The sequence below is a fragment of the Hyperoodon ampullatus genome (assembly GCF_949752795.1).
Source record: "Hyperoodon ampullatus genome assembly, chromosome: 16".
NCBI lineage: Eukaryota > Metazoa > Chordata > Mammalia > Artiodactyla > Ziphiidae > Hyperoodon > Hyperoodon ampullatus.
Genome location: NC_136929.1, coordinates 12475177 through 12488224, shown reverse-complemented (window position 1 = coordinate 12488224; position 13048 = coordinate 12475177). Strand labels below are relative to the sequence as shown.

At 44.8% G+C, this 13048-nt stretch overlaps 1 protein-coding gene across 1 annotated transcript in view; it reads left to right on the top strand.

Annotated features, from left to right (window-relative positions):
- Positions 1 to 13048, top strand: part of FARP1 (FERM, ARH/RhoGEF and pleckstrin domain protein 1) — a 295645-nt gene that overhangs the window by 181111 nt on the left and 101486 nt on the right. The window contains exon 3 of the mRNA XM_079721658.1: positions 5555 to 5659. Coding sequence (XP_079577784.1) covers positions 5555 to 5659 — 105 coding nt within the window. The remainder of the gene's footprint in view (positions 1 to 5554; positions 5660 to 13048) is intronic.

Here is a 13048-nt window from a genome sequence, read left to right as displayed (position 1 = left end):
AATAGGTAGTAGTGGTAGGAAAAAGGGGCTGAGGCCTTTGAGAGAAGCCATTCCCTTCTGCTGTAGAAGAGCATGCCCTGGTTGTCTTGATTACCTTAATCCCAAAGGAGAGAAAAACAAAATACTTCCAGAAACAGCTCTCTGAAACCTCAGCAGATGCATATTTTGTAAAGTTGGTCAGATGTTATCTTTATCGATTTCTGTCTGTGAGATTATTTCAGCAAGGCAGATTTTAGCTTGTATCATGTAGGGTGACTCCTTTGTTCAGACCCTTTGAGGAGGTGGGGACACCCCCAACCCAGAAAGAATTGTCTTTATTCTTTTAGAGGAAAAAGAAAACACTTCCTCATAAAACTTGATGTAATAGAAATAACCTGAAGGCAGAGACATATTTTAAAGGCACAATAAACCAAAGGGACTTTGATTCACAGTTTTTAATAGCTTGAAGCTCTGTGTGAATGTTCCTACTAGTTATTATCCAGTACTTAGTTGCCAGACACTCCCCAAGCATGTAAACCTCCTCCTAAAATTTAATTTTATAGGCTTCCATGAAAAGCCTATTCAAAATGGAGAAAGCAGTGGGGACGCACAATGAGCAATCAGCCACCTTATTTGTGCACTAGATTAAACTTCCGATGCCTCTTGGAGCATAATTTAAAGTAGCCAGTAAGAAAAAAGTGATAAAAATTTGCTTATGTGGTTTCACTAATCACCAGTTTGTTCTCCAAAATATGACATATAATTACTATTTGGTTTCTTTTCTGTAAGGAGTACACTTCTGGACTGTTTTAATCAAGACTGGCCATGTGCAGGGTCAGCCAGACTCTTAGTTTCTTAGAGGGTGTGGGAGTCTCAGAGATGTGCCCCCTCAGCCCCAGTACAAACACTTGGGGACAATTTGAAAAACATTCATCATGAGGTCCCTTTCATTTTAAACCATTTCTAACAGATACAGGTTTTCAGATGAAGCCTAAGTGATTTGATTTTCCTTCCTTGTGTATGATCATTTGTGCAGCCATAAATGTGTGTGTGTGTGTGTGTGTGTCTTAAAGTAAGTTACTCTTTGAGAAAGTACCTTTACAGATGAATTTTCCTGAGCGCCTCCTCTTTGGTGTTCTGCCAGCCTAGTCTACGGTGTTGCCACCTTTCCCCACATCCAGACTTTATTGACTCATTTATAGGTTTGTTTTAGCAACAAAGGGCTGGTGGATTTGTAGCTGTTGAACCCCATCATCTGTCTCGTGCAAAGCCTGCCCCAGGTGCATAATTTGTGGTTACTTCTGACGATGTTCATGTCATGCCTTTTTTTTCACCACAAAGTAAAAGAACCTTTTGTGCTGAGAAATATTAACAGCCCTTTAGCGCACACACGGATATTCACTCATTCTCCTCGTGTGATACGGCTCTTCACAGCTGCTCAACTTGAGCTGGGTCCTACCCTTCAGTGTTTCTTGAAGATCTAATGTAAAGGAAGTGGATTCTTGATTTTCTTGTTCTTAAACATAGTTTAAACAGATTCTATTGTGAATAACCCTCTTCAGTCATTTGTATGTAGATGTGAACACCATCCTCAGTTATTTTTTTTCATCTTTTTTTCTGAATTTTTAAAATTTGGTAAAATGAACACAACAAAAGATTTACCATTTTAGCCATTTTTAAGTGTACAGTTCAGTGGTATTAAATACATTCACAGGGTTGTGCAACCATTGCCACCATCCATTTTATATTCTGTGATGTGATTTTTGAGCAGAATTACTTTTAATGTGAAGTTCAAAAAATTCATTGGAGGCAAGTGTAAAGAAATGATGCTGTGGACTGAGTGAATCCACTGCTGGAAAGAAAGAGGGGATAATTTTTCTTAAAGAATGTGGATACAACTCTTCCTGCTTCCCTTCTCTGAGATGCTTTCTCTGAAGCGGAATTCAGCCCTGGGTGCATTGATTAAACCCAGACATTTCTACACCAACCCCTAAAAGAAAGGGAAACAGTGTCCCTGAACTTTGGTATCGTGAAGTCTATCTGGGAACATTTTAGGCCATAGCTGCCTGGTATACATTGGGAAGTTAATGCCTTGTCCGTTTACCCATGAAATTGTCATCTAGTGACTGCATTTCAGCCCTTATGAATACTTTCTAGTAATTCTACGTGCTGACTTTCCTTATACCCCTGAAGATAGCCAGTGTTCACAGGACAATTCATATAATGCATTAAAGGCATCTATTTTACAGATGAATTTTAGGAACTATATAATATCGTTCAAACTCTAAATTAACTTCTCCCTATATAAAAATTTGGGTCCCATTGAAAAGTCATTTTTGCATCAAAGATTTGTACAAAATAATAAATTTTAAGGAAAATTTTAAGACTTGGGACCAGGCTTATATATTAACTAGATTCCAAGCATCTATTTCCAGCCTCTTATTATTACCAAGATATGCTCAGTGTGGTCACAAAAATCTCTGCTGACTCAGTAAAGGACCTGATTCAGAGGGTAACTCTACCTCCCCTTGGGGTGTTGCATGAAGTGCTTAGTTGAACATCATTCCATAAAGGCATCCATTGTATGTTGATTTTTTACTTGTTTAGACTTCCAGCATTGAATCGTGAAGTCTCATTTCCCAGACTCTGTAAATCTAGATGAAGTTATCAAATTCACTTAGTTCCAGGAATTCTCTGGGAGACGTGAGTGCTTGCCAGCTGGTCAGATAATTGGTGGTTCAGTTTGTAACAAATAGGAAATGTCAAGAATGGTGAGAAAGAAGAATTGTGAAACTGGAATGTGGTCTCCTCTTAAAAAGATCTTACGATACCGGAATTCTTCCACAACTTCTTAGCACCTGGCCCATTTCTATCATGTTCTTACTAGCTAGCCTCTGCAGATTTTACTGGCCAGAGAAGAGGACCTCGAACAAGTAGACATGCCTAAGTTATTCATACAGTTCTATGGAGGCAGGTGTGAGGAATGGAACTCAAGACCCCCCGTGAGCCTGGCTGGTGAATTCCCAAGTGCTCTCAGCGTGACCGAGGGTGCGTTGCTTTGACAAAGAAGTGGGAAATAAGATTGGTGACCAGTAATCCGTTCAGCTGTTAACACTGGATAAACGCAGGGGTGTGTGTGCTGGGGTGTAGTGGGGGGGATACGTTGGACAGACAAGGACGGGGTTTACACACCATTCCATGTTAGTCCTGCCATCAGGGCGAGCGAAACGAGTCTCCTGGTGACCCTTGGACCAGGCATTCAAAGTCTAGAGCCTGGTGAGTTTGGGATTATCCATGGAGGCTACTGCATGCCCTTAGATAACTGGGAATATCTTCTGGATTTCAACCATGAGGAATGTGGGAGCATAAAGTGGTGTCTGTTTAAAAAAAAAGAAAAGAAAGATGCTTTATCGCTGGACACGGAAGCATCTTTGCTGGCCCCTCAGGTCACGCTGTTGGGTGGCCTAATGGATGTGCCCGTCATTGTACTTGTCAGGCTCTGACTGCTACTGTCAATTAGTCTCCTGGGTTACTAATCGGGTCCCAAATTGCTCTGCTGTTAGCAGAGGGGAAGTGAAAGTATAAGACCAGTAACTGGAGACAACACTGCCTTGAAACATTTTTCTTGCAGTGTTTGATCTGTGTGGTGAAACTGGATCCATTTTGCAAGTGGGTCGTTAGGAATCTACCGGATAGTGAAGAGAAACCAAGGCATATGATTCTAAGCTCTTTAGGGTAGAAAGGGAAGATGATATATATGAACCCACTTTCTACCCTAAAGAGCTTAGAATCATATGCCTTGGTTTCTCTTCACTATCCGGTAGATTCCTAACGACCCACTTGCAAAATGGATCCAGTTTCACCACACAGATCAAACACTGCAAGAAAAATGTTTCAAGGCAGTGTTGTCTCCAGTTACTGGTTTTATAGATTCAGGGTATAGAAAATACATGTATAGTATTGATTTCAGCAGACACCGAGGGAGTGCCAGGGACTGCGCTAGCCAATAGGAATAGAAAGGTGAACAGGTAGCCCAGAGTTTCAGTGGGGAGACAGACTCATAGATGTTTAACTACAGAGAATACAATAGAATGAGTAATTGTAATCATTTGTTCATTCATTCTTTTCAACAAGACTGGTTGGCATTTAGGCATCGTGGGTAAGACGATTAATAACCTATGGCCTAAAAAAATAACTAAGTAACCTACGGCCTTTACCCTCAGTTCCTATGAAGTCTGGATGAGAGTCTATGCAACGTCTAGAGAAGAAAGCGTACATTCTGCCACATTTGGCGGAGGGGAAGCAAGAGGACAGGGACAGGCTTTCAACTGCCACAAAGAGGGCGTGGGATCACGAGCTGAAAAGTCACAGAAATGCACACAAATATTAATAGCAGCTTTATTCACAATTGCCCAAACTTGGGCAACCGAGATGTCCTTCAACAAATGAATGGGTAAACAAACTGTGGTCCTTCCACACAGTGGCATATTATTCATCAATAAGAAGAATAGAGGAAACTTAAATGCATACTGCTAAGTGAAATAAGCCAATCTGAAAAGGCTACATTCTCTATGATTCCAACTATATGACATTCTAGAAGAGGCAAAACTAGAGAGACAATAAAAAGATCAGTGATTGCCAGGAGTTGGGGGGTGGTGAACGTGGACAAAGGGAGCACAGGGGATGTTGAGGCTGGTGAAATTCTCCTGTGTGATCCGGGTATGGGGGCTCTGTGATAGTATGCATTTGTTGAAATCCGTAGAACGATACAGCACAAAGAGTGAATCCCAGTGTAAACTACGGACTTTGGGTGGTGATGATGTATCAGTATTGGCTCAACAATTGTAACAAATGTACCAGACTAATCCAGGATGTTAGTAAGTGGGGCGCTGGCTGTGGTAGGGAGAGGAGCCTGAGAACTCTCCCCACGGACTTCCTGCTCAATTTTCTGTAAACTGAAAGCTACTCTAAAAAATAGTCTATTATTTCTGTAATTTATTAAGTATTTACAGTGGTGTGCTAGTTTCTGCTGTACAGCAAAGAGATTCAGTTGTACATATATATACATTCTTTTTCATATTCTTTTCCACTCTGATTGATCACAGGGTACTATGGTTCCCGGTGCGATGCAGTAGGACCTTGTCGTTTATCCATTCTGTGTATGAGTCTGCATCTGCTAACCCCAAGCTCCCATCCATCACTCCTCCCCCCTCCCCCCGGCAACCACAGGTTTGCTCTCTATGTCTGTGAGTCTGTTTCACAGATAAGTTCATTTGTCTCATATTTTAGATTCCACATATAAGTGATATCATATGGTATTTGCCTGTTATTTTTAAGGGGGGTAGTGCCTGGCATTGGGGTAGGGAGAAGATGGCAGAGGTCAGCACCTAAGTGTGAGGGCAGCAGGAGAAGGGAATCGGTGGTGGGCACGGGGCCGGTGACCAGGGTGTAGTGGCGGTGCTTGGTGGCGAGCTGTTACAGACTCGGGCATGAAGAAGCTTCCTGTAGTGGGAGCCGCGGTTTGCGTCCATAGCTGCCTGTCTCAGGGCGTAACTCCCGCTGTTTCTGTTCCCAGCAAAGAGCCCCCGGGAAAGTGCTGCTGGATGCCGTGTGCAGCCACCTGAACCTCGTGGAAGGAGACTATTTTGGCCTCGAGTTTCCCGACCACAAGAAGATCACGGTAGGTGACGTCCATGGGATGTTGCTGTTTTACCGTCTGTTCGACTTGGGGGAGGGAAATAATTGGGACCTTCCTTGGCCATACGGAAATGTACAACAGAAAAGGTACCCAGAAAGCCCTTGATAATCTGTTTTTGAAAGTAATGTGTGCATATGATTAGCAAGTTCCAAGGGAATACACAGTACAGGCTGTCTCCCCCACCATCTCCCTCCACCTCTGCCTCTAAGAACCACCATCACCAGTGTCTTGTGTATCCTTCTGATAAGAGTCTGTGTATATGTGTACACACACGTAATTTCTTTTATACTGGGGTATAGTTGATTGACAATGTTGTGTTAGTTGCATTTATTTTATTATTTATTTATTTATTTATTTATTTTTTTGCGGTACGTGGGCCTCTCACTGTTGTGGCCTCTCCCGTTGCGGAGCACAGGCTCCGGACGCACAGGCTCAGCAGCCATGGCTCACGGGCCCAGCCGCTCTGCGGCATGTGGGATCCTCCTGGACCGGGGCACGAACCCACGTCCCCTGCATCGGCAGGCGGACTCTCAACCACTGCACCACCAGGGAAGCCCTATTTTTAAATTTTATATTAGGGTATAGTTAACAATGTCGTGTTTCAACAAACACATATTTTGGAAATACGATAATGTGAGGAAACAATACACAATGCCCTATACTCCACCCACACACCGTTCATATATCCTGGACATCTTTCCTCTGCAGCGCATAGACTCCACTTCCTGCCTTTTCACAGTTTCATGCTGTTCTGCTGAATGGATGTGCCATAACTTACAACCCTGGCTGTAAAGGGTGGGATACTTAGGTTGTACCGAATCATTTGCTTTTACAAATGGTGCTCCAGTGAACATACTGATACGTTCATGTTTGCATTCATGGTCAAGGGTTTCTCTCAGTAGTTCAGATCCACAGGCACGGAGGTTGCATCATCCGTGGGTTTGAGCATCTTAAAGTTTGCTAAATATGTCATGTTGTTCTTTAAAAAGGTTTCACTGATTTGAACCCCAAATTTAGATCATAGAGCACTGTTCTTTTTTCTCTTTTGGCCGATGGCACTTTCTTAAGGCTGTATCCTAGTCTACCTCTTATGAGACACCCTGTTAGGGTGTAAGTTCATGGACGGCATCTCTGTTCCGTGCACACTGAGTGCCTGGAACTTTTGCTGGCCCCTGCACTGGGGATCCAACAGGAGTGAGATGGAGAGAATGTATAATCCAGGTGGGGCATCAGACTGAGTCAGTGGCCAGTTCAGGACATGTGGCAGGTGGTCCACTGGAGCCCGGGGGCGTTGGGCAGTCGAGAAACAAACAGCATTTGTGTTCAGGAAATCCTTCACAGATACTGTGAAACAGAGTCCTGTGAGGCCAGGAGGAGTTGACCTGGTAGAATGTTCCAGGGAGAGGGGGCACCAGATGCCCAAAGACCAGACAGCAAGTGGGCTATTCAGAAACCTGCAGAGAAGGCTGAAGTTTAGAGGTGAGGGAACAGGGCTCTGCTGGTGGAGGTGAGAGAGAGAACCGGAGCCAGGTCTATCTGGAAGGGCTTTCTGCCCCGTCGCTATCTAGTAGAAACAGAAGATGAACCACTCACTCAATTTCAAGTTTTCCAGCAGTTATGTTCAAAAAGTGTTTGAAAAGTGAAATTAATTTAATAGCTTGTTTAATTTGATTTAACACATCTAAAATCATTATCATTTCAACATGTGATCAGTCTCAAAACCTACAAATAACAGATTTTACACTTTTTTCCTGCTAAGTCTTTGAATCTGATATGTATGTGACACTCACAGCCAGACCAGCTGTATTTCAAGTGCTCAGTGGTCACGTGTAGCTAGTGGCCCTTGTATGGGACAGCACAGTTCTGTACCGAGCTGATGTGTTTAGGAAGCTGGTAATGCATTTTAAAGGGAGTGTGGGGGGATTCCCTGGCGGCCCAGTGGTTAGGACATGGGCTTTCACTGCCGTGGACCTAGGTTCAAGCCCTGGTTGGGGAGCTAAGCTCCCACAAGCCGCGTGCAAGGCACGGCCAAAAATAAATAACTAAATAATGAAATGAATAAAACATAAAGTGTGATATGGTCTGATTTATGGCTTAGAAAGACAACTGTAGCCAGATTGGAATCGGACAAGAGTCAGGAGAGCTGTTCGGGGTTCATGGTATCGGGCTGGAGATGGTGCTGGCTGGGACTGAGGTAGAATCTGGGAATGGCTGGCGGGAACTGAGCATGCACCTAAAGACGTGCACAAATTGTGTTTTCGAGACATACGTCTAACCTCTAAGCACTGCCGTTTTCTAGTGCTTATATTAACTCGAAGCTGCCGTGACTCCCCGTCCTCGTTCTGATGTGGCAGACGACCGCAGACGGGCCACATCGAATTCCACATTCATTTATGCACCTAACGATTATTTTGTGTCAGTGCTGCGTCCTGCATCGCACTTCATACCGTAGAAGACACCTGATACGAAGGGACAGCTAGCAAGTAACCGTTACTGTTTCCAGTCATTAGCCGAGCCTGCTTAGGAAGGTTGATAGGGAAACAGAAATTATCATACAGTGTAGCAAGGTCAGTGCAACATTGTTTCATAAACTTGTTTTATGTCAAAATAATGATTCTCAAGACACTTGAAGATTTGTTCTCTCATTATTTCTAGCAACTGCTGCCTGCATAACTCAGGGTCCCAGCGGCTTTCCTGACTGCAGTCTTGTCCCCTTCCGATCCTGCTGGAGTTTCTTTCCTCAACTGTAAATTAGCAGTGGTGAGGGTACCAAGACGGAGAATGGTTCCGTATCTGGGTCAACCAATTAGCTAATGGCAGAGCTAGGATTCTAACCACATTCTTCTGACCTCAAGTTCAGTGCCTCTTGTGTTGACCTTGGGTGCTTCTCTTTTGCTAGGGTTTACAGACCTATTAATCTTTCAGGATACCTCCAGGGCTGACTTGTTTCAAGCTTTATCAGGCTTGATTTTTGTGATTTCACCGTTTCCTTATCACATTGTTTAGGAATGTGTTCAACTGCAAAATTCCCTAAGCCCATTAATGATAACTAAAAGAAGTAGATATTGTTACAAATAAAGGCCACTACCTGAGCGCTCACCACGCACCAGGGCGCTCTAGTTCCAGTGGACACAACAGCAAACATGGCCCATATTCTAAAGCAGGGATCAGCAAACTTCTGTCAAGGGCCAGATAGTGGATACTAGAATAGACTTTGCATGCCAGAGAGTCTCTACTCCGGCTATTCACTTCTACCCTTGTAGTGTAAATGAATCGGCATGGATGTGTCCCAGTAAAACTTTATTTATAAAATAGGAAGCTGTAGTTTGCCAACACGTGCTCTAGGAAGTAATAGCTCTGTTCAAGGCATCATAATAGGTTTATGTGTACTATTTCGTTTATTCCGGTTCATTTATTCTAGCCCATTATACCTCCTTTTTCTGATAAAGAAGCCTTAGCTTAAAGAGTAAGTCATTTCGGGGCTTCCCTCGTGGTGCAGTGGTTGAGAATCTGCCTGCTAATGCAGGGGACACGGGTTCGAGCCCTGCTCTGGGAGGATCCCACATGCCGCGGAGCAGCTGGGCCCGTGAGCCACAACTACTGAGCCTGCGCGTCTGGAGCCTGTGCTCCGCAACAAGAGAGGCCGCTATAGTGAGAGGCCCGCGCACTGCGATGAGGAGTGGCCCCCGCTCGCCACAACTAGAGAAAGCCCTCGTGCAGAAACGAAGACCCAACACAGCAAAAATAAATAAATTAATTAATAAACTCCTACCCCCAACATCTTCAAAAAGTCTATTTACCTCTTAAAAAAAAAAAAAAAGAGTAAGTCATTTTCAACAGGGCAGACAGCTGAGCAGTGATAGATCCAGGATCCAAGTTCAGATCTTTCTAAATGCTCTCAGTCACCATCCTGCTCTGACCCTGTCCCTATATTTTGCTCTATGTCAGTTTCGAATCGCAACCTGAAAGCTAATTTCATGTAATTTTAAAAATAGGTTGTTTTAACAAAATTGATCTGTGGTATTAGATAGGATGGTGCAAATGGGTACAAGGACGGCTTCTGGAGTCCTGGCCATGTTCTTTTTCTTGATCTCAGTGCTTGTTCTATGGGTGCAATCAGTTTGTAAAAATTCAGTGAGCCATACACTTGTAACACGTACACTTGTAATATGTGTACACACACACACACATATCTTCAATAAAAGTTCACCCCCAAAATGCAGTGAAATAAAAGCACACAGGAACAGAAATAATGACCAAAAAGCACCCAGAGGCTGGCTGATGGAATCTGTTCTGGAAGAGCCAAGGATGGGTCTTGACGGGATGAGCTGAGGGAGATTCACGTGTGCAACTAGTAAACACCAGCTGCATTCACCTCTGCTCTCAGATAGACTTGCTTGAAGATTTAAGATTTACATCGTAGGGTTTTTGTCTCCTTCCCAGATTCTGTCAGTGCTGACTTCCTAGCTGGCTGTTGTATCATAGTGGTGGGTTGGACTGCCAGCCCCCAAACCCCTGCTTTGACTCTTAGCAGCGGGGTGACTGGGGCAGGTTGCTGGCCTTCCAGTGCCTCACTTTGCCTGAAGGTAAAATGGGGCCGATAGTGCCCATCTCGTGGGGTTTTTGAAACGATCACACACGGTATCGGTCAGCATGTAGCCCAGGGTCTGGGAACTATGTATGCAGTGTTCAGAAAGTATTAGTTATGGAAACTATATCATCATTTTCATCATTACAGTTTTTTGTGGTCAAACACAGATAACATGAAATGTATCATCTTAGCCATTTTCAAGTAAGTCTACAGTAGTACAGTGGTGTTAGCTATATTCATTGTCGTGCAGTAGGCCTCTAGAACATTTTCCTCATGTAAAACTGAAACTCCATACCCATTAAACAACAGCTGCCTTTCCTCCTCCCCAGCCCCCGGTAACTACCATTCTGCTTTCTGTTTCTATGAGTTCGACCACTTTGGATACCTCATATAAGTGGCATCATGCATTATTTGTTGTTTTGGGTCTGGCTTATTTCACTTAGTGTAATGTCCTCAAGGTCCATCCGTGTTGGAGCATGTGTCAGAATGTCCTTTTTTTTTCTTTTAATATTTATTTATATATTTTTTTAAATTTTATTTATTCTTGTCTGTGTTGGGTCTTCGTTTCTGCGTGAGGGCCTTCTCCAGTTGTGGCAAGCGGGGGCCACTCTTCATCGCGGTGCGCGGGCCTCCCACTATTGCGGCCTCTCCCGTTGCGGAGCACAGGCTCCAGACGTGCAGGCTCAGCAGTTGTGGCTCACGGGCCCAGCCGCTCCGCGGCACGTGGGATCTTCCCATACCAGGGCTCGAACCTGTGTCCCCCGCACCAGCAGGCAGATTCTCAACCACTGCGCCACCAGGGAAGCCCTTATTTATGTATTTATGGCTGCATTGGCTCTTTTGTTGCCACGCTCCGTCTTCCTCTAGTTGTGGCGATCGGGGGCTACTGTTCGTTGTGGTGCGCGGGCTTCTCATTGCGGTGGCTTCTCTTGTTGTGGAGCACAGGCTCTAGGTGTGAGGGCTTCAGTAGTTGTGGCACGCGGGCTCAGTAGTTGTGGCTCGTGGACTCTAGGGCGCAGGCTCAGTAGTTGTGGCGCACGGGCTTAGTTGCTCCGTGGCATGTGGGATATTCCAGGACCAGAGCTCGAACCCGTGTCCCCTGCACTGGCAGGCGGATTCTCAACCACTGCGCCACCAGGGAAGTCCAAGAAAGGCTGAATAATACTGCTTTGTGTGGATAGACCACATTTTGCTTACCCACTCATCTGTTGATGGACATTTAGGTTGCTTCCCCCTTGCTTGTTGTGAATAATGCTGCAATGAACATGGGCGTGTTGTCGTTATTATTTTTAATACTACTGTTGTGATTATTATCTCTGCCAGGCTTCTTTTGGGAGGCTGCTCACATATCTGACAAACCAGCAGGAAGCATGGTTACTCTCAAAATGCCCAGACATGGGCTGTCACAACTGGTTTTGCCCATTTATCTCTACGTAATACACGGGAAGCTAGTTGTTCCCCCAGGGTCCCCGGCATGCAGGGTTGTGGACCTTTGTCCCTGGGTGGTAAGTTCAGGCAACTCGCACTGCAGCTCAGCCTTTCACCCCTTTCTCATCACTTCTATCACATAAATAGCCCATGTCAGAGCATTCTTCATAGTAAGGGTTTGAAAAAGCTTAAGGGGAGAATAAGTGCTTTCCCTGGTCTAAGATGTGTTTCTCAAGATTGGAAATAATCTAGTGATAATTAGTAAGTAATCAATTGTGCTCTACCCTCAATTAGACTTGTCCCATGGCTCGTCAATTAATAGAGTTGATTGCTGTGTTTACATGCAAGTCGGGCACGTGTTGTCCTTGAGTCCAGGCAGCTGCCCCGTGGGATTGCCCCACAGAAGTAGAGAAGTCTTTTAATTGGCTTTTTTTTTCCCCATTGATTTGCCTTCCCATGGCAGAGACGCTATTACTGATCTTAGGAATCAAGACCCTTTACTTAATATGCCAGCTAATGGGTACCTGGAGCCTGAAGACTGGTAAAAGGCCAGAGAGATGTTGGGTTGCCATTGGGGTGGATGCAGGGAGCTCACTGTTCTTGGGCTTCTACTGTGTTCCGTGGACTGGGCTATAAACTTAACTTCACGTCATTCGTTCTTCACATCAGGGGTCGGCAGAGAGAGCCAGGGAGTAAACGTGTTAGGCTTTGCAGCCCATACCGTCTCTGTTGCAACTGCCCAGCTCTGCCGCTTCAGTGCAAGGCAGCCATAGATAACGTAAATGATTGTGCTTGCGTTCCAGTAAAACTTTAGTTATGGGCATGGACATTTGAATTTCGTAGAGTTTTCACACGTCATGAAATATATGGCTACTTTTGATTTTTTTTTTTTTTTTTTTTTTTTTTTTGGCGGTACGCGGGCCTCTCACTGCTGTGGCCTCTCCCGTTGCGCAGCACAGGCTCCGGACGCGCAGGCTCAGCGGCCATGGCTCACGGGCCCAGCTGCTCCGCGGCATGTGGGATCTTCCCGGACCGGGGCACGAACCTGTGTCCCCTGCATCAGCAGGTGGACTCTCAACCACTGCGCCACCAGGGAAGCCCATGGCTACTTTTGATTTTTTTTTCCCGCAACCACTTAAAATCCCATCTTTGCTCTTTGCGCTATAGCAAAACAGGTCGTAGGCTGGATTTGGCCCATAGGCCTTTGTTTACCAGTCTCTGCTTTATAACATTTCTCCGAGGTAGGTACTTTATCATCCATGTTTTACAGTGAGCAAATTCAGTATGAACTGCGTAACCAGGTTTATGACCACGAGTCACACACAGACCCGTCTCAGGCGATGCAAGTTCTC